Below are 20,944 nucleotides of genomic sequence, written 5' to 3'. Positions count from 1 at the left end.
ATGTGGTGTCTGCCACCAAGACTCGCCTGTTTCCTCCTTTTCCAGCTTCAGCCTCTCTCACTACCACTGGCTATGTAAAACATGGCACATCGTTGTTTTGCAGTGAATTTCTTTAATTAACAGTTGAGGTTAAGCATCTTTTATAGGTTTTGGCTATTTATCTTTTTCCTGTGTGAATGCCTTTGCCCATTTTTCTAATATATTGCTTATTTTTGCTTTTTGAGACCTTTTTCTATATTCATAAACACTGAATCTCTTACATATTTAAGATATTTTCTCCCAGAGTTCCTATTCTGTCTTTTGACTTTTTTTTTTTAAGATTTTTTTTTTATTTATTCATGAGAGACGGGGGGTGGGGGTGGGAGCAGCGGGGGAGAGGCACAGACACAGGCAGAGGGAGGAACAGGCTCCACCCCGGGAGCCTGACACGTGACTCGATCCCGGGTCTCCAGGATCACACCCTGAGCTGAAGTCGGCACTAAACCGGCACTAAACCGCTGAGCCACCCGGGCTGCCCCCGTCTTTTGACTTTTTATGTTTGTAGGGTTTTTTAATTTATTTTTTGTAGAAGGGACTTTATTCTAAAGGATTATTACAGGGGAGCAGGAATAGGACTGTGGCCTATATTTCTGGTTTTTATATATGTGTGTATATATATATATAAAGTAGCATATAGATATATATGGGACGTGTTAATTTTTTTCCTTTAAATCAGATGTGACCATTTTTTTCTTTGTACTTCTTGGCCTTTGTACAAACTGGACAAATGTTAACTGATAGTCTGGGTGATCATTTTTAAATTATTTAAGTCATCCTCCATTTTGGATTATTTCTCCAGGTTTTGCTTCCTGCGGTGCTGTGGTTGTGTGTTTTCTGAGCGAGCCTTGAAAGAGATAAAAGCAGAAGTTTGTCACACAGTGAGTTGTTGACATATATCATTTTTTCCGTCTTGGTAGCTGAGGAAATCAGGTGGTTTAGGGTCCCTCCCTTCATGTGATGTTTCAACATCCTTCAATTCTTTCTGAAACACAGATCTCATTAGTTGTTTCTCTGCTTAAAACCCTTCCGTGGCTCAAGCTTGCTGGATGTAGATTCACACTGCCTTCTGTGACCTGTCCCTGGCGGCCTGTCCGGCACAGGCCAAGCTCGGGCCACGCCCTGACCCCTCTTCTGTGCCTTTGTTCCCTCAGCCCTAACCTGCTGCATGACCCAGAAGGTCATGTCCCCCGTAAACCTTAGTTCCAGAGCATTTGCTTCCTCTGTAAACCCCTGCTGCCAAGCCTCCTTCCCCATTCCCTGGGTACCTTGTTATTGAACTGATCTCATCAGAGTGTAATTGCTAGTTATGTGATGATTTCCCCACTGGACTGGGTCGGTTGTTTTTTTTTTTTTTTTTTTTTTCCTTTTTTGTTTTCTGTAAGACTTTATTTTTTAGAGTAGTTTTCACAGCAAAATTAAGAGAAAAGTAAGGTGTTTCCCCTATTCCTTCTGCCTCCCCCTGCTTAGGACAGGGCCAGCCTCTGTCCTAAGCAGCATATTGTGGGATGACTTAAGGGATAAGATTGATAGAGCCCTTGCTTTCATGGAACCCACAGTCCAGTTGGAGAGAGTGGCACTCAGATAGCTGAGCAAGGCAGCTGCAGTTGTGACAATGCTAGGAAGGAGACACAGGGTGATGTCCCTTAGGGAGAAAGGCTGCCATAGTGGTGGTTGGCAAAGGCACCTCCAGAGGTTTGAGCTGACCTGAAGGGTGGAAAGGAGGAGCAAAAGCTTTGAAGTAACAGAGGACTTGGCTAGTGTAAGGAACAGAAAGTGTGGTGGAGGAGTGGCCAGTGGAGGGAGAAGTAGGAAAGACAGGTTAGGTAGGGGTCACTTCATACAGGGCCCAGCAGGCCACATTGGGGCTCATGGATTTTATTCTAAGAACAGTGGGAAGGAATGCAGAGGGCAGCTTTAAAGTGGACTCGATGTACTTTAGTTTGAAAATGGTCCCTCTGTAAAAGAAACCAGATGCAGAGGATGACACCCAGAGCATTTCCATTTATTTGGGATGCAAAGACAAGCCAAAAGTAATTGTTGGTGAGGAAGTTTGCTGAGAGGCATGGAGTTGTTTCCATTTTGGGGTGATTGTGAATAAAGCCATCACAGAATTTGGCATCTGTCTCATTGAGCTTTTATAAAAGAAAAGAAATTCACGGAATGCATTCAGAAATTGACTTATGTCATTTATTTATTCACCACTGTTTATTACATCTTCTGTATGAAAGGTGAAGTGGCAGGTACTCCAAGGGCAAAGAGTTGACATAGTCCCTGCACTCAACGAGAGACTGTAGTCCTACAGGAATCCTAAGTTATATGAAAAATCATGTTGTTGGGGTTTTTTTTGTTTGTTTGTTTGTTTGTTTTTGTTTGTTTTGAGGCCAGCTACCATGTGGATGACAAAGATATTGTTTAAATTCAGGGGCCTGAGAACTTTGTTTTGACTGTGCTGGTGAGCAGTGGCTTTATGAAGGAGGAGATGTTCATTCTAAGCCTTCAAGGCAGAGCATGGTTCTCATTGGTCAGACTTTCCCAGAGGTTGGGATGTGACCACCAGTGGTATGAGTGCTGGTGTGAGGCAGTGCGCAGACAGGACCCCAGACGGGTCTGCGAGACACACAGCAACATGGGGACTCCCATTTTGGGCTCCTTCAGATGCCTGCTTGCCTTGAGGAGAAAGGCTCTGAATAGGTTTTATTTCATTTCACTCCAACACATGCCAGGCCCCCCGAGAGAGAGGACACTACACTCAGAGCTCTTGCAGGCAGTTCTGGTGAGACTTGTTTTGTGTTCTGCACTCTGTGCTTGCTTTATGGCAAGGGGTGCTGTTTTGTATTTATGGCAGGGATACAAAGCTAACATTTAAAGTAAATGTAAGTAAAATTAGAACCAATGGGCACATTTACAGAAATACAAGACACTGATAGTGCATCAGCAGGGAAGCATGAAGGTACGGGACAGGTAGCAGGTGGGAGCGGAACAGGAGGAGGAGGAGCAGCAGCTGCCACCTCGGAAGGGGAAGGTGGCCCAGGCAGCCCATGGAGACAGAGGTGCAGTGCCAGAGGTAGTGCTCACATGGGCAGGGCAGGGTGTGTGAGCAGAGAGAGAGAGGCCTGAGAAGTGAGCGGACTGGACGTTGGAAACTTCGAGGGCCAGCCCAAGGGGTAGGTCCAGGTGGGTATGCAGTGTAGAGCCGTTGACACCTGTGGGAACATAAATGTGTAGGCCTGTGCAGGATGCACAGAGGGTGACGGCCAAACAAGAGGAGGAATTTGGCAGCAGGTGAGCGCAGGGTTCCTGTGGGAGAAGCACTGTGGGATCCAGTGCTCGGCTGGCCTGGGGCTCCTTCAGGCAGGAAGGGAACTTTCTATACATTGGGTTCAAGAGTGTGTGTGTGTTTTCCCACATAGTATGGAAGGTGTTGTTTACATGTTAGACACATTCACAGGTACATTCTCGAAGTCTGCTTGAAAGAACAGAAATACGAGAAGGTGGGAAATTAAGCTGAAATTTATGATAGAAGCCAAATACCCTAAATCAGTGGTACCTAAACCAGGCTATTCACGACAGTAGTGTAAGTTCCCATCCCCATTTCAGACCCACCAAATCTGAGTCTTTACAGTTGAGGTAAAGCCCCATGGCTTTCTGATTTAACTTAAGGGTTCCCAGAGTGATGCCAGTGGGCAGCTGAGTTTGGGGAACTGCCGGATCCAGAGCAATCAGATGTTATTTTCTTTGCCCCATAACGGTCACCATCCCTTAGATGGCACGAAGCGTAGGTCCTTTGCGTAGGCTGACCTCGCACATCCATATGAGTGACCGTGTTGACAGACCTACAGCAAAACAGGACTGTCTGCACAGAGCTTCACAGAGAAGTTGATTTTATGTCACTGAAATACAACATTGCAAGGGAAGTCTGAAACATTTCTTGGTTACCTGAGAAGTTTCATCAGACACTGGTAAACTTTTGAAGATCAGCACGTTGGGCGCTTCAAGGGAGAGGAAGTAGGAAGAAAAGGGGAACTGAGGGTATCAGGGTTGCACAAGGGAAATGCAGGGCAGGTTAGAACTAGGAGTGTTGGCTCCTCCTGTCTCATGAAGGTGGCTGTCGAAGCCACTGCCAGTCAAGACAGGACACCGGCTACACCCCAGGGATACCTCAGGGAGAGAATTTTCTGAACAATGAATCTGTTGCCAGAAGAGCAAGATAATGAACACTTTTAACTACAGGATTCACATAAAAATTGTCCCTGCAGAGCCACATAGAATTCTCCCCCATATTAGTTTGCTAATACTGGCTGCCATAACAAGGCACCACAAACCAGGTAACTCAACACAAATTTACTCACGTTCCTGAGGCACAGAGTCCGAAATCACAGTGTTGGCAGGATTGGTTCCTTCTAAGGGCTATGAGATGGCCATCTTCTCCCTGCATGTCCTCATACGATTTTCTCTCTGTGGAGTCTGTCTCTGTGTCCCAATGTCCCCTTTTTATAAGGACACACCAGTCATATTGGATTAGGGCCCACCCCAGTAACAGCATCTTAATTACATCTACAGCGACCTGACTTCTGAAGGTGGCCTCATTCTGACATAGTGAGGGCTAGCGCTTCAACTTTTTGTGGGGGAATACGTTCAGTGTAGAACACTGTGCAATTTAGAAAATCATAGAGCGTGGGACGGTCAGGGGCCCACTTGAGTGGGAGCCATTCAGCCATATAACCAACACTGGAGAGCCTGGTATGTATCAACGCTGGGTCACACTCCAGCGCTGGCTTGGGAATATTACTTCTCTGGGTTTCGGATTCTAATATGTAAAATGAAGGATTATAGTAAATTCTTAGACATTTTCCTTTTTGATCCAGGTTCCAAACCATAACATTTTAAAATCATAAATGACAAATTTGTATGCTGCTATCAGATATCAAACTCCTGCTTCTAATTTAAAGTCTCTAAAGTGTAGAAATGCTAAGTGTATCAACCAAGGTTGGCTAATTGCTATGACCGACAGCTTTCACATTTTCACCTAATTCCGTGAAAGTTCTGGTTGGGCAGCTCTCTGCCAAGGGAAACTCAAGGACTCAGGCTCCTGCTCTCTTCTGGCTCAGACCTCCCCTGGGGTGTGGAGTATTGTGCACTCAGCTGACTGATGGGAACAGAGGAGACCATACAGTATAGGAGGTTTTATGGGCCCAGGCCGGGGAGTGGTGCAGTTCTGACATCCATCACTCAGTCATGTGGCCACACTGAACTACAGGGTTACCTAGGAAAGGTAGTAGAGCTGGTTGCCAGGGAAGAAGTGAACCCCAGCTGTTTCTGCCAAAACTGCCAAAAGGAAGAGTGATGTGCAGCACATCAGGGAACGGTCAGTAAAGTGAGATGAAGCCACAGCGTCTAAGTCTAAAAACAGATATTTTCATTTTTTCAAATAATGTCTGAAATTTAGAGAAACCAGTGTCATAAGAATGACTCAGGAACCTCATGAATATTTAGGATATACGTTTTCTTTATTCTTCAGTCTGTAGTTTCATACACATTTGGTTTTTCAGTACACTAGAAGAGACTCAGGGTTTAAGATCACTCTAGGCACACTTGATTTCTAGTAGTTGCTAGGTTGGTTGGTTTGTTTTCACTCTAAACAAGTCACTAGCCAAAAAATTAATTGTATTCCTCACTGTGTTCTTCCTTCTTGGAATAAAGAGAAACACATTGGAGTAATTACAGTTTGCTGAATAAATGATGTGCTTGTTACTCAAAGCATAATCCATGGTCCTGCAATATTGGCATCACCTGGGAGGTTTTTTTTTTTTTTTAAGAAATGCAGACTCCCAGGTTCCTTCCCAGATCTGGAATCAAAATCTGCATTTTAATGAGATCTCCCCCTCACCTGGGATTTGTATGCACTATAAAGTATACGAACCCCTGATCTAGATGTTAGAGGTGTGACCTGTAGCATTTGACTTGCCCCTGGCTTCATTATTTAGGCTTTGTGGTCAGTGAGTAAGGTGTGTGGGTATTAGTACTTTATCTGTTACTGAAATGACTTGTTGAGATAGCTTCTTCTGTTATGTGTGATCCCTTTGAGGGCAGCTCTGTGATTGAGTTCATCTTTCTTTGTATGAGGTGAGGTGGTGTGGTAAAGGCGTGGGCTCTGGGGCCAGACTACCAGCTTGGGTCCAAGTCCCAGCTCCACCTGCTTAGCCGTGTGGTCCCGAAAAGTTCCATTGTTGCCCCGAGCCTTGGTTTCCTCATCTGTGAGACGAGTCAGATGTTATTCTAAGTACTTCATATGGCAAAACACGGCAAATCTGGCAAGTAGACATCCAGAGTAGACCCTTTCATAATAATGTGATTATACTGTGAATTGACATTGAAACAAAATGAATGCAGGCTTGTGTTTTAAGTAACTTGAAAAGATATAAATTTTTTTTTTTTAATGGGTTTTGCACTTAACTTGCTAGTGAGTTGTTAAAATATAAGGGACACAGTCATGGTGAATTTGAGCCTTCAGACCAGCCAGCGGGCACCATCCATGAGCACTGTGTTTGCCTATAAGAATGTGTAGAAAAGCAGAGCTGTGCAGTTGTAGGGCTCTTGGGTTCTCACCTTTGACAGTTTTAACATTTTCAGTGTGTGCTTTCCTTGGATCGAGGTACCTGGATGAAAGAAATGTTTGTTGAAATGGAGATTTTAATGTTCTTTGGTTAGTTACGATTGATTTGTGGGATGTGCTTTCAAAGCCTCTTTTCCTTCTATTTCGCTTTTTGCTTTCCAAGGGCTATTGCATTGACTAAGTGGATTTGATTTCATTTCCTTGCAAAGCTTCAGTTTATTAAGGCTTTAGACTCTGCTCCTGAATTAATATATTTATTTCCTGTGCTTCCCGTTTCTCCTTTAGTTCTCCCATGTTGTGCCACTTCATAGTTTTCTACATGTTCAGTCTCATATGGTGCCATGAACTGTTTTAGAGAAAGAAAATAGAAAGTTCTCAGAACAATGAAAAGGTCGTGGACTGTTGAGAGACTTGAATCTATGAGTGGAGAGAGTTAAGATCATTCTTGCCTTTGGCCAGTGCTGTTCGGTATGGTAACCACCAGCCACATGTGGCTATTTCAATTTCAGTTCATTAAAATTTTCTTTAAATAAAGAATGAAATTCACTTAATCTGTCACACTGTCTGCATTTCAAATGCCCTGAAGCCCCTCTGTGGTCGTGGTCGGTGTGGGACAGCCCGGTGGAGCTTGTAGCCATCAGGGCAGACGGTACTGTTAGCACCCCGAGACTACGGGAATTCACAGCAACCGTTTTAAGAAAGTGTGTTTGGATTCTGGTTAGTTTCATTTTACCCAAAGGAAGCAAACTCTTCTGTGTTTTCCTAGGATTACCAGAATAGAGTTCTGTGGTTCACAGCCAAAGAGGCTGTTTTAGATAAGCAGAGGTTAGTTTTCAGGGGGAGTTTGCTCTTTATTAGAATCTCATATGCAATTGTATGTTCAAAACAAGATGTGTTCTTAACTCGAACTTGAGCCAGGGTCTAATCTAAGTGTTTGGAGATTTTGATTTGCTGCCGTTTATGCAAACAGTCAGTCCTCCGGCTGGTGGATCCACATGCCCCCAGCAGTTCCTTGAGCTCCTTTTCCTCGTGATTTCTTCCTCAAAGCTAGAAAAGTGGCCTACGGTGGACAGGAAAAGCTCGTCAGCAGCGTGTTTGTAAATTCATCTCACACTAGCTTGTATTAAGGAGTCATCTCTCATTGTCTCTTTGGTTGAAAGTTCTCTCGTTACAAGTCAGGGGCACAGGCGATGGCCCCAGGGGGGCAGGCAGCGTGCAGCTCCCCGCTCAGTGGCCCAGTCTCCCGTTGAGGTGGCGCTCCCGTGGGAAATGCCAGTACGGCTCCACCGCAGCCTCTGCCCCGTGCAGCGCCCGCAGCCGGTGCCACCGCTCCAGGCACATCACCACCAGGGGGTCCGTCGAGTCGAACGCGTAGGCGAACAAGGAAGGGGACCGAACGATCCACGGCAGGTCTCCTGATCCGTACACGCAGCTGTCGTGGACATAGCGACCTGCAAAGGAAGCATGAGAACTTAGCTGCCTTTGTGTCCTCCGTCAGTTTACATTCACACACAGAGAGGGACGCTTCTCCCGGGTCAGCCGTCGGGCCTCTGCCTCACAGGACCTCAGACGGGACACGATTTCCCAGATGGCTCTGATGGGAGCTTCTGTGTGGGATTTAGAATCTAAATGGGGGACAGGCGTGCTGTGTGCAATGGGTGCTACTTTAAGGGAATGCGGTGGAATAGTTGTGAATCATGAACACGCAAGGGAGGCATAGTAGTGCGTCTCTCGTTTGCCTGGCTAGCTCTGAATTCTCTATCAGCCTTCACGAACAACCTCAGTTGTGGGTGGTGCGCAAGAATTGCATAGGTGCTAACAGGTCGTTGCTGCAGTCCGTTTCTGCTCCGGCAGGGTGAGTGTGTGATGTAACTAGGAGGGAGAACTGAAACGGTGGTTCGAATCCTGTGCTGGCCTCCCAGCAGCCTGTTCCGTGCGCTCACAGGCCCTCCCCGGCAGTGTGACATGCCCCCCTCCCACTGTGGTTCGCAGAGGAGCGGTTGCTCAGTTTGTGTGAGGGAGGGGTCTGTCCGGGTGGGCCCTGCTCCTCTCTCCACGCCCATACAGCCCTCCTTCTCCTAAAACCTGCCGGAGGGAAATACCACAGGATGGGAGGAACTGCGTGCACAGAATAACCGAGTGGTGTTTGTGAGCAGGAGAAGGTGGGGAGAACCTTCCCCTTGGGAGCAGGTGTTCGTCCCTTAAGGAGCCAAGCAGCTGGAGCGCAGAGAGCACTCTGCCAGTGGCCCCGTTTTCAGGACTCAGATCTTTCTCACTGAGAGGCATCCTTGGTACAGCGTCACAGAGTCTCAGTAGAATTGCATTTCACCAGTTGGAAAGTCGGAGTATGAAGACAAGCAGCGTGAAGAACTTCGGACAGAGTGAAAAAGAGTCCCTCGACTGTGCCTGGATAATCCCGTCCTTTGTATACACGCAAGTTAGAGCTGGAAGGGAACCCAAGCCAGTGGAAAGTCCTCAGAGCTGGATTCATGCTGTTTGGTGACCACGAGTAGGCTTTTGCTGATAACAGCAGGGTGACAAGCACTCTTTGTATCAGCTCATCCAGTGGAGGGGCACCAGGCAGCAGCACCTGGCTCGAGACCCAGCTCTGCCACTTCCTGTGCTGCTGCCTGGGACATCGGGGGTGACTCGCTCCTCCAGGCCTAGGGTTCCCTCTCTATACAGTGTGCTTATGATAGTTAATAACCCAGAGTCATTGTGAGGCCTGACTGCAGGCCCAGAGCCGGGCTCTGGGAGGGGGCAGGGTCTAGCACAGTCCCTGCCAGGGCTTGGCCTGTGGCGGGGGCCGGCGGAATGCTGGCCATCCGTGGCCACATCACCGCTCTGCTGGCCGACGTTGTGCATACCGAAGTGAGCAACAGCAAGAACTTTCAGAAGTGTTTACTTCGGGGCAATGATGATTGTTGATAAGATCCACAGTAATTAGGCTTTTTGGCAGACGTTCAAATACCCAGGTTGTCACTATATGAAATTCTAAATCGATATTATTGATAGCAGCAGCCCTACATGACTTCTGTGAGTGAATCATGTTTTCAGGAAGAATCTGAGCTCCACCCTGCAGGCCCCTGGCCTTTCCCGAGCATTTATTCCCCAGTCTTGTCAACCCCAGTGCATCATGGCAGCAAGAACCTGCTTTCTGAAGAAAGGCCAAGGTTGCTGCTTACCCTCCTGTTTGACTATCACCTTTTTCTGTGTGTGACGAGCTCCCTAATTGAATCCTGGCGAAAGTATTTATTACTAGAAAATTATTCTAGCCCCTCCTGACCTGATAACCTGTCAGGAGGGCGGCTGTGCACATGACAACAGGAATTACTCATCTTTGAATTACTCTGATATTAGGTTTTACATTTTTCACTTGTTTACAACCTGTCTCTTTTGGGTCAGTCTTTTAAATACCTTGAGAACTGGGGTGAACCCAGCTGAGATTGCATATCTGGTCTACTGTAACTCAATGCACCATGAGACTAGGTGGTTCTATCTTCACAGTAGCTCCCACCGTGGCTGGAAAGCTGCAAGCAGGCAGAAGGGTGGGCCAGATCTGCTCAGACAGAGGGTGCTGTGCCCCGGTCCCCTGCACGCACGTCTGCTATGCTCTCCCTGCTTTCTCTGTCCCCCACAGTTGGCAGCCCCATAAAGGTCAGACACCTCAACTTCCTTTCCATGCGGGCTCCCAGAGCATTTGCACCTCTCTCTACCGGACTTGTGTGCATGGCGCAGTGACCGTTTGCCTCCATCTCCTCCCCAAGACCATCTGCTCCTCTCAGACAGTCATCAGATCCTGGGCTTCAGGTGGGCAGGAGGAGCCGGTGCCCAGAGACGAGGCATGAACAGCCTGGTGGGAGCCCAGGCCGTGTTCCCATTCCCTGGGCCTTTCCCCCTAGACTGTGGTGCCTGAGAATCTGCAGTCAGCCAGTTCTTTTCCAGCCTTTTCACCAGAGAAGGCACTGCCCTCCCTGCCCGCAGTCTTGCTTTTCTGTATTGTCCTGGTAACTAAAACCTCTGAGACAGCGGACACAGAGGCAAAAGAATTCACAGCTCACAGGGAGAGTCTTCTGAGGGCAAAGCGAAAAGACCTTCCTTCAGCAAGAACTACTCAAAAACCCGCTCTGGAGCATACACCCGTGTTACTCGTCTATTCCAGTAGAGACTTAGGGAGACATGAGCTTTTTTAAATAAATGTCTGAGTTTGAATTTTAGGAGCACGTGGAACCCAGCTAGCTTGTGTATTTTTATCTTAAAACCTTTAAAGTTACAGCCTGGTTTTGTGTTCACTTTGGGAAAATTTATCAATTTGTGCACTTTTCTGTCTAGATGTTAGAATTAAATAAATTCTAAAAAGATCGATCCAAAGGAATTGGACTGTCACTAATCACATCGCTACTTCTGCTAACGATCGTCTGCGTCTCCCCATGTTACCCTGGCAGTAATTGTATAGTTTTCATAAAATTGGAAGGCTTGCTTTTGGTTTGGTTCAGTTTTTACCTTTACACCCATCATGAACACTTCCCTCCTCGTTTCTCCATTTAACAGCTCGAACATTTCCTTCCCAGCCGGAGTCTGGTGTGGCTCCTGGGGCATCTGGGGGAAAACAGAACAAGCATTGCAGCACACAGACAGCTCCTCAGCCCTCCCTTCCTCCACTGTCAGGGATAGAGGTGGGGGGAGGGGAGAAACGGAAAGTCTGGCCTCACTCGGAATGTTGGGTCATCATCTGATGAGGGGTTAATGCTCTGGGGATGGGTGGGGGGTGCTGGGCTGGCCCTCTGTTCCGAAGTTGGGCTTCACTTTCGCTTTCTTCCTTTTCTCCATCCCTAGTAATTCACTGAACAGCCTGTCCTTGGCATGATGATGTTCGGTTTCTTGGGATTGTGTTTTCTCCATGATAGCCCTCTGGGGTGATTTGAAAATAGGATTTTTAGTAGATATGAGAGATTATAGTGAGATCCTAACCAGACCATAAGTTCTGCTGGATTCATTGTTTGCGCTGTCACCAGTTAGCTTAGCTGTTTGAACTTGGAGCCATACCCCCTATAGAAGCCGATCAGCTTTGTACAAAGAGAAAATAATTCTACTTAAAGAAGGACATCAGATTTCCCTCTGCCCTTCAGAGAACCAGAGGTATCCTGTCTGCCACCCAGAAAATTACTACTTTTAATATTTTCTATTCCTTTTTTTAAAATATTTTATTTGAGAGAGGGCGCATAAGCAGGGGGAGCCTCAGGCTGTTGGAGAGGTAGAAGCAGGCTCCCCGCTGAGCAGAGTCTGCCATGAGGCTCCATCCCAGGATGCTGGGATCATGACCTGAGCCCAATATATTCTATTCTTCAAGAGCCCCTAGCATAATGTCTGGCTCTAGTAGGTATGCAGTAGTATTTAATAAGTGAATGAAGAAGTTTCTGAAGATCTGTGCCGAGATGCTGGTATGATTTTTTTCCAGAGAGGGAACAGAAGCAACTGGGCTGGTTTGGGAATGTGGTGCGCTCTCAGCAAACCTCAGACCCCTAAAACTGAAGACCCTTCTGTATCCTCAAGTGAAAGATCCTGTACAACGTAGAGCTATTTGCCAAGACATAGTAAAATAGTGAAATAGCAAGACTTGTCACTCAAGAGTAAACTTCTGCTGTTGCTGCCTCTACTCTGACCAGACCCCATATTGCTGGGTTGTCCTTACCTCTCAGCCTGTTCAGAGTCACCCAGTAATGGCGCTCTGGGCTCTGCACATCTTTGGACCACTGGAGCATGTCTTTTGCGCGGGCGTCAGTCAGTACAAAGTCTACAAACTTCCTTGTTAGGACATAGTAGGCGCTTCCAAAATAAATTGTTAAGTTATGGGGTGGTTTGTCTTTGAATTTTGAATTTGGAGATATGTGGATATTTCCTTCAGAGCTGAATTCAGGATGACTTTCACTTGTCTTGGATTTCACATTTGGTGGTTGGATTACTCCAGGAGTGATGTTTTTATCATTCCATTTGCTTCTGATGTAATGTATGATTTCTTTGTTGGTTTTGATTGGAAAATCCTGTCCACAAAGGTTAATGACATAGTTCCATTGAAATTTGGAATGGACCAGATCTTTCATACAATTAATATCTGCCTGTAGTCTTGTAAAGCCAGTGTAAGCTACTCTTGCTCTCTTTGAGGAAATAAAAATATTTCCAAAACAGTTAACCAGGGTTTGCACAGCAGTCTTGTACTTCTTTGGGACCTTTTCATCCACATAAATACAGTAAACATTTTGAGGCACATAAATAGCTCTGAGAAGTTGCACAAACATCGCCAGCTCCTTATGAATAGTTATAATATATGCCAAAGAGAAATTTCCCTCTTCTGCAGACAAGGGTCTGGTTATGAAATGCAAGTCCTGGGAAATCCTAGAACAGTTTCCTGGTGTGCGTAAATGAGCAAGTATTTGAGAAGCATGAGGGGTTTTACAAAATCTTGCAATTTGAAGGGCGGCCCCTTTCCCTTCAAGTAAAGCTGAACACAGTTCGTCTGGATAAAAACCACATTCCACTACTGCTGGATAAGTGGGTTCCTCCTCTGCTTCCTCAGGAGTTGGATTCCTTAAATAAAGAAAAACAAAGATGCAAATGCCTGCACACACGAGGAGCCCAGGCTTCGTGGCTCGCAGCTGGCTCATGTTTCGGGCTCCAAGGGCCTTCTTGTCACCATGGTTTAAAATGTTTGCCTTTCAGCTTCCTAAGAGAACAACAGGTAGACTTTAGGGTGTGGCAACTCTTCCCCAACCTACAGCTCGACTGAAGCTCAGGGGCATAACGCGTATAGCATGCTCAGTGTTTCTGTACCTGTATGCGTATACACCTGCAAAACCATCGCCACAGTCACCAGGACAAGCATTCCCCTCACCCTTGAAAGTTTCCTTGTACGCCTTTTACTCCATCCTCCTTCCACCCTCACTCTGGGCTATTTCTGATATTCTGTTATTGTAGATTCACTGGCATGTCCCATTAACTTTATATAAATGGAGTTGTACACTGTGTAGTTTTTGCCTGGCTTGTTTCACTTAGGATACAGATTTTAAGGTTTCATCCACATCATTGCATTCATCACCGTCCTTGCCTCTTTATAACTGAGCAGGGTTCCATCGTGTGGGCACGCCACAGTTTACCTGTTCATCTGCTGTGGGCATTGAAATTGTTTCCAGTTATAGGATATTACTAGGTGCTATAAGCAATCATGCACAAGACTTTGATCCTTTGTTTTTGTTTTTGTATTTCAGTAGCTTTATTGAAAGCTATAAACTTAGCTAGCTTAGCACCAAAACATAGTAGTTGTTTAGGTGACCTCTACCAACTCAGAATTAACACCGATGTATTCAAACTATTGAAATATAGATCAGCCTTTGGGAAAACTGAAAAGTTATCCACGAAACATGTTTACAAAAGTGTAAGATATGCTGTGGGTCTGTGGTTTATTTTCTGGTACTTATTGACCAATAACGTGATATCAGAATTGGGCACAGCTGTCCTGGATGGACTCAGGCTACGCATTGCACTGAGTAGCCGTTTGCAAAACTTGCGATGCTGGAGATCTCCTTACATTCACTGACATCCTAGAAAATCCTGATGATGAACTAAAAGTTCACAATCATAAATGTTGCCTAAGACTTGCTTTTGGCACAGTAGGGGCAATTAGTGAAAGTATAATTCTCAGCCTTTTAAACACAGTTCTAAATTAGGAGCAATGGCAGTTTTTAAAAAAAAAAAAAAAAAAAAAACCAGCACTTAGTGAAAACTTCTGGAATGTTAAATCAGCAGGTTTCCAGGGTGATGTTAACAGGGACTGTTGTTTTTGTTTCCCTGGGGGTAAATACATAGCAGTGAAACTGCCAGCTGTTTCCCAAAGTGGGTGTACCATTTTACGTTCACAGCAGCAGTGTAGCAGAGTTCTAGTCACTTTATATCTTCACCAGCACTTGCTGTGGTCAGATTCGTTATTTTAACCATTCTGATAGGTGACTGGTGATGGTTCATTGTGGTTTTGCTTTGTATTTTACTTTGCATTTCACTTTGCATTTCCTTAATGATGTTGAGCATATTTGCATGTGTTTACTGCTGTAATCTTGACAGGCAAAAAAATCTCAAATATTTATTTTGGACAGGAATACTTTCCTGTTCCGCATTACTCAGAGTTCATTTTGTGCTGTCTCTCTGTATCATGTTATAAGTCTTTTCCAGTAAAAGAAGCAACAAATCAGGAGAAATATTATGATCATAGACTATGTCTTGTTGACATGAGTTGATTATGTTTAGAGAAGGCTTCAGTGATTAAAAACATATCTTTATCTAATATTATTTGATAATAATTGAGTTGCCTTTCTGGAGCCCTGCAGAAATGCATGAGTGGCTTAGCAGGAGTAAAGGTGGTGACCAAAGGCATTTTGATTAATTAATTATTAATGCATAAAAGGCATCATCACCTTTGAAATTTAGGAAGAAGAATGAGCAGGTAAACTGTCTGTGTTGTTAGTAATTACTTTTTTCATATTTATAAATCCTGACTCCTGGTTTCCATAAAAAGTTTTACCATTGCCTATTTAAAAAGCCCATTTGCTTTTGAGCAATGTTCTGTCTCAGGTTTGACACTAGTCCCTTGGCCTCCTACATTATTATAAATGGCATTTAGATGAAGCATTGACCAGGCAGCCTTTTGAGTTGTCCCTGTGTTCTTAAACTGTGAGTCAGTGAAAGCTCTAAATGCTGATTGTGGGTTGTGAGTTTAAAAAACGTATTTATTTTCCTTGTATGGTTTCGTTTTACCCACCCTGCTTCAGACATAAAAAGCAGCCACTGCCCATATAGACCAAGTTACAGTGTTTTAGGCCAGTTCAGTAAATGTTTATAGATAGCCCCAAACATGAAACATTAGGGCACAATTTTAAAGACATTTTTAGAAATTATGTAATACTTTTTACAAATGCAAAAACTCACATAATGAACACATTTCATATCTGGTATGTAAAATAAAACCTAGAAATTTAGCAAGAAGGAAATTCCTTCTTGAAATTAAAATAAAGCTTTTAACTACTTTTACAAACTTCAAGGGCACCCATGTGCCATAGTTTGTTGCACTTTCTCTTGTATTATAGCTTTGGCTTGTTTGGTTTTGTTTCTAGGCTTGTGGTCAAAGTAAAACATTGTGGTCTCATCACAGAAATGTTGCTAGCCCCACTTCACTGACAAATCACACCCTGTGTAAACTGTGGCTCCACCACAGGGAATTGGATCTTTTCAGTAGTTTGTAATAATTAAATGAGGACAAGTCCCATGTGTAATCCGCTATCCTTTAGGGTAATACCTGGGCTAAGTGTTTTCTCTCCCTTCTGTAGAGACAGAAGAGCTTGGCTGTGTTCATCTGCCGCCACTCGGCCTCCCAATTCTGTCAATGAAGCGCTGCCCAGTTAAACCTTCCTTCCAGCTCAGGTTCCCTCTGTGATTGAGAAGTAGGTGTGCCCTAGAATGCCACCGGCCGGCCGTGGGGACCAGGGTCAGCAGCAGTGATGCTTTGTTGTCATTGCTTCAGCACAGGCTCTTTAAGGCAGGCAGCCCTGCCTCCTCTAAGTGCGGCCTCCCGAGGCCTCGCCACTGTCGCGGTTCTTGCTGTGGCTTTAACACGACACCTAGTGGGCAGCGTGGAAATGCCCACGGGCCTCCCCCCTTCGGGGCTGGCCAGGTCATCTTTCAGCAGGGGGTGGGCACCATTTTCAGTTTGCAAATATTGGCTAGCCTTGATTCTTGGTGACTTGTGGTTTTGTCTATCATGTAAACTCGACTTTTGTTGCCATAATGAAAATGTAATTATTAAACATGCGACTTTTCTATCACTGAACTAATTTCTGAGACATGTAAGTGGCATTTTTCAAGTGTGGGGATGATACACAACTCATTAAAAAGTACAGTCTTACTGACTTCTGGACCCTTTTTTTCTCCCATAAAAAAAAATATTTAAAATATTTATTTATTTTGAAGGCTTTAGAAAGGGGCGCCTGGGTGGCTTAGCTAGTTAAGCATCTGCCTTCAGCTCAGGTCATGATCTCAGGGTCCTAGGATCCAGTGCAGCGTCAGGCTCCCTGCTCTCTCCTCCTCTCTCCCTCCCCTTCTCCCTCTCCCTCTGCTCGCACTCTCTCTCCCTCCCTCTCTCTAATACATAAATCTTAAAAAAAAAAGAAAAAGAAAAAGACTTTAGAAAGAGCAGCAGTTATCCTTGTGTTTTATGGAGCAGATAATATGAAGGTTGTCCAGATCAGACCCATTTTTACTATTCCAGTATGTTCTTTCCTCACCTTACTGGAGTCACACATGGCTCCTGAAACTGTTATTTTGTGTGTGAGAACATTCTCTTTTCATGTACTGTCAGTTACTGAAGTTACCTTTCCTGGGCCTTACATACCCTAATAATCTGTTAGTCCCTCCATCACCACAGCCTTTGGGAGGCAGAATCAGTGAGTATGTTCAGGGTGCAATAGAATCAAATAGCAAATAGAATTAAATAGACCGTGAGTAATGTTTTGAAGATCATATGTTTAGTTGACTGAAGACATATGACACCCAACAGATAGTGGAGAGTCTCTTTCAGTAAAAATAATTACCAAAGCTATGGTTAAGGATGGGGTTTAAAGTTTTTCCCTGGGACACCTGGGGGGCTCAGCAGTTGAGCGTCTGCCTTTGGCTCAAGGTGTGATCCCAGGACTCTGGGATCTAGTCCTGCATTTGGGCTCCCTGCATGGAGCCTGCTTTTCCCTCTGTCTGTGTCTCTGCCTCTCTCTCTCTGTGTCTCTCATGAATAAATAAATAAAATCTTAAAAAAAATGTTTTTCCCTTTTTATAGTGTTAGAATCTATATGATAGGAGAAATGATTTTCAGGTAATAGTTCTCAAAATGGACTTGTTTTGTTTTTTATGTTTTTGCCCAAGCATATAATACTGTCAAGGAGTTGTTTCAAAACACATTACTCTCCTAATTATTAGACCAAGTGAGTATGTTTTTCTTTTTCTTTTCTTCTTTAGCCAGCCACAGCCCCCCCCCCCTTCACCACCCCATGGCAAGCCTTAACAGCCAGAAACAAAAGTTAGCGACGTGGGTTGGTATCATGTATTACCACGAGAACACTTTCTTTAAAAGCAGTCATTTTTATACTTTTTTTTTTTTTTACAAGGGTAATTTCTGTGAGTTAACAGATAATGAATGAGTGGGCATCTTTAAAGATGAACTTAAAATAGTTTCCTATATGTTTTAGAATATTACTGTTTTAGAGCATTAACATTAGCTTGCCAAGATTAAATCATTGAGTCTCCATTTTCTGGACTTAAGATGGAATGTATGACAGGACCTGCCCCATAGGAACACCGGGATAGGAGTTCCAGAGCAGGTGGATGTGAGTTTCCTACTGAGCCTGGCTGGGGGAGGTACTCAGCTTTAGCAGGATTGGGGTGCTTAGCATTGACCCCAAGACCATGAATGTCGATGCTCTCTATTTATAGTAGGTTTATCCTAAAAAAGCCACTTTGGCCACAGCAATGAAAATCTGGTGCCTGTTATTTTATGGTCTCTGGGCTCAGAATGATTCCCAGTATCCACAAATTAAATCATTTGGTTTTCTTGAACTCTTTTAGTTTGCAACGTGAGACTGATTTTGAATTCAAACACTGTTCAACTATCCAGCAAAATAGATGTCTTAGTCACAGCATGTATACTGTGGTTTCAGCCATTTCAATACAAAGAGGAAAACTGAATGGTTTCAGCCATTTCAATACAAAGAGGAAAACTTTTTATGATATCCTACCCAAAATCACCACAACAAAAATAGCATGATTGGCACAAAGTGAGGCCTTGAACATGGCCTTGAGGCTGACTTAGTTATTATCTGCGGTATGAGGAAGGAGCAGCTGGTGGCATTTTAAATTTAAAAATCTAATCTCCAACTTGAAAATATTCCACTTTTATTTTCTTTGGCTGAAACGAAGACCAAGGGCTGTTTTTGAGAGAAAAAGATGCCTGCTACATATGCATTTTAAAATATTACTGATCTTCCACTATTTATGTTTTAAAACTATAAAGGAGGCAAAAAATTTTTTTAATAATTGTAACCTGCTCAGCCTCTGGCATTCATGATCTGGGCATATTTAGTGAAGCACTTACCAAAAGCCGTTCCTCATATTCCAAGGGCTGGAATGCTGGCCGTGTCCGTCCCAGCCCAGTTTTTCTCTCCCATGGGTGGTTCTCTTCCCATGGCTTCCGCTCAAATCACATGAACGGAGTTGCTTGGCAGGTTTTGTTACCCTTTCATCCCTGGAGGATTTTATTCTTGTTGGTTGGAACCTGCAGATTGAAAAATAGTCGCTTCTTTGAGTATTTCTCAACGACTGGATCACTGCTTCACAAAACACGACGAGACAGCAGCCGTAATCACTCAGCCCAGATGAAGGGCAGCAGAGTGCTCTGGTGTTCTGAAAGCTGGATGAAGCCCTAGCAGTTGCAGGGCAAATTCTATAAATGTTTTTAAAAATTGGAGGCCAGTTTTCATCAGAAGAATAAATAATAAAAGTCCTTTAAAAATCTTGGTTGCGGGGATCCCTGGGTGGCTCAGTGGTTTGGCGCCTGCCTTCGGCCCAGGGTGTGATCCTGGGGTCCTGGGATCGAGTCTCGCGTCGGGCTCCCTGCAGGGCGCCTGCTTCTCCCTCTGCCTGTGTCTCTGCCTCTCTCGGTGTCTCTCATGAATAAATAAATAAAATCTTAAAAGGAAATCTTGTTTGCTTCCTAAATAGCATTCGGAACAATGCAAGCGTCTCAGCACGGCTCTCCAGAGGGCCTGAGTTCAGGGACGCAGGTGAGCAGGTGAGCCTTGCCCTGCTCAGTCCTCTGCGGCTCCCAGGGGCGGGGCTGTGCCGTGGCACGTGGCTGAGGTGGCCCCTCTGCTCTGCCGTCAGTGACTCTTCCCTTTGTTGTTCTCCGCTGCTGGATGCCTGTACTCTCGCCTTCTTTCCCTCCTCTAGTTTAAAAGCTTCCCTCACTTGCTATGTCTTTAGGTTTCCCACAAACAGCTCTGCTAAGAGTAGTGGAGCCAAGAGACTAGAGTTACACACCGTGGAGGCTTATCCTCTTGCATGGATGGATCCAGGCACTGGAGCTTGACTTTTAGTCAGAGGAGTACAGGTTCACTTCACCTGCCCGCAGGTGACTCGAAGCATCTGTTGCTCTTCTGTGGAACAGATTTGCTGTTGCCATTGAAAGATTTCTTCATTGAGCATCTAAAGTCTAGTGTCTTTAGGCTCATGGAGTTGCGGCATGGCTGTGTGTGGCAGGTATGCTTTTTATATAAAAAGATTTGTGCCGCCTTTCAGTAGTGAGATCTCGGATGTGTTTGTTTGGAGATCTTTGGATGCCTGAACAAGAATCAGGAAAGGAAGGGTCCTTTCACATATGGCAAGGCTGCTGGTGAAGTCTTGCTGCGGTGTGTGCCCCCTGTACCTTGAATGCTTGTTGGAAAAGTCATCCTGTGGGTACTCGTGACCTGGGCCCTTTGTAGTGGCCTGTCCCTAGGGGATAGGATTGGTGCTGGATTTCACCTGTGACCTCATATCCTGAACCTGGTAGGAAGAAGAATCACTAAGCCAAAAAGCAGTGAAAGTGGGATCCCTGGGTGGCGCAGCGGTTTGGCGCCTGCCTTTGGCCCAGGGCACGATCCTGGAGACCCGGGATCGAATCCCACGTCGGGCTCCCGGTGCATGGAGCCTGCTTGTGTCTCTGCCTCTCTCTCTCTCTCTCTCTCTCTCTCTCTCTCTCTCTCTCTCTGTCTCTCTCTCTGTGACTATCATAAATTAAAAAAAAATAAAAAAAACTAGATATGCAGAAATAAAGTTTGGTCAAACATTTATAAAAAAAAAAAAAAAAAAAAAAAAAAGCAGTGAAAGAAACAGCTGAGAACATAGAGTGGCCTGCATGCATCTTTACACTTCCATAGCCCTAAGGGAAATATAGGATAAAACCAAACATACGGGAGGAATTACTGTGATAAATGGAGCAAAGGTTAATAGGCCTAATGTATTGACTTCTTATACAGGTTGGTTCAAGTCAAAATGTTTTTGAATGAATGTCCTAATAAAGTGGACCTATAAGCATATACATGTAATAGTGAGAGAGGCAGTAGGAATGCGGTAGGGATTTTTGTTTCTTAACCAAAGCCAAAAAGGAGTTTACCTTCTTTTGCCTTCTAGATCAGGGTAAGTTTTTTTGTTCCTTCAAATTATCTG

At 44.8% G+C, this 20,944-nt stretch overlaps 2 protein-coding genes across 4 annotated transcripts in view; one reads left to right on the top strand and one right to left on the bottom strand.

Annotated features, from left to right (window-relative positions):
• RTF2 (replication termination factor 2) overlaps positions 1 to 20,944 on the top strand; it is a 40,586-nt gene that overhangs the window by 11,644 nt on the left and 7,998 nt on the right. For both annotated transcript variants that reach the window (XM_055304960.1, XM_055304952.1), the window contains exon 5: positions 839 to 917. In XM_055304960.1, the coding sequence (XP_055160935.1) occupies positions 839 to 917 (79 nt within the window). The remainder of the gene's footprint in view (positions 1 to 838; positions 918 to 20,944) is intronic.
• On the bottom strand, positions 5,505 to 19,074 carry LOC129496710 (beta-1,3-galactosyl-O-glycosyl-glycoprotein beta-1,6-N-acetylglucosaminyltransferase 7-like). 2 transcript variants are annotated; one of them, XM_055304928.1, is made up of 4 exons: positions 18,834 to 19,074; positions 12,345 to 13,373; positions 11,156 to 11,251; positions 5,505 to 8,103 (listed from the first exon to the last, which is right to left on the bottom strand). In XM_055304928.1, exons 2-4 carry the CDS (start codon positions 13,312 to 13,314, stop codon positions 7,880 to 7,882), a joined length of 1,290 nt encoding a protein of 429 aa, XP_055160903.1. In that variant the 5' UTR covers positions 13,315 to 13,373; positions 18,834 to 19,074; the 3' UTR covers positions 5,505 to 7,879. The 2 variants fall into 2 exon arrangements, with proteins under 2 accessions (XP_055160903.1, XP_055160912.1); XM_055304937.1 differs by lacking the exon at positions 18,834 to 19,074 and having other exon boundaries at positions 12,345 to 13,511.

Source organism: Nyctereutes procyonoides, unplaced genomic scaffold (genome assembly GCF_905146905.1).
Source record: "Nyctereutes procyonoides isolate TBG_1078 unplaced genomic scaffold, NYPRO_anot_genome, whole genome shotgun sequence".
Taxonomy (NCBI): Eukaryota; Metazoa; Chordata; class Mammalia; order Carnivora; family Canidae; genus Nyctereutes; species Nyctereutes procyonoides.
Note: the sequence above shows the minus strand (reverse complement) of the source record. Positions and strands in the feature narration are given on the sequence as shown.

Coding starts and splice junctions, on each gene's coding strand:
- LOC129496710 (XM_055304928.1), bottom strand. CDS start 13,314: ATGAGCCAGCTGCGAGCCACGAAGCCTGGGCTCCTCGTGTGTGCAGGC. Junction 11,252..12,344: donor GACTCTGAACAGGCTGAGAG/GTAAGGACAACC, acceptor GTTTTCCCCCAG/ATGCCCCAGGAGCCACACCA. Junction 8,104..11,155: donor TGTTCATGATGGGTGTAAAG/GTAAAAACTGAA, acceptor CTTCCTTTGCAG/GTCGCTATGTCCACGACAGC.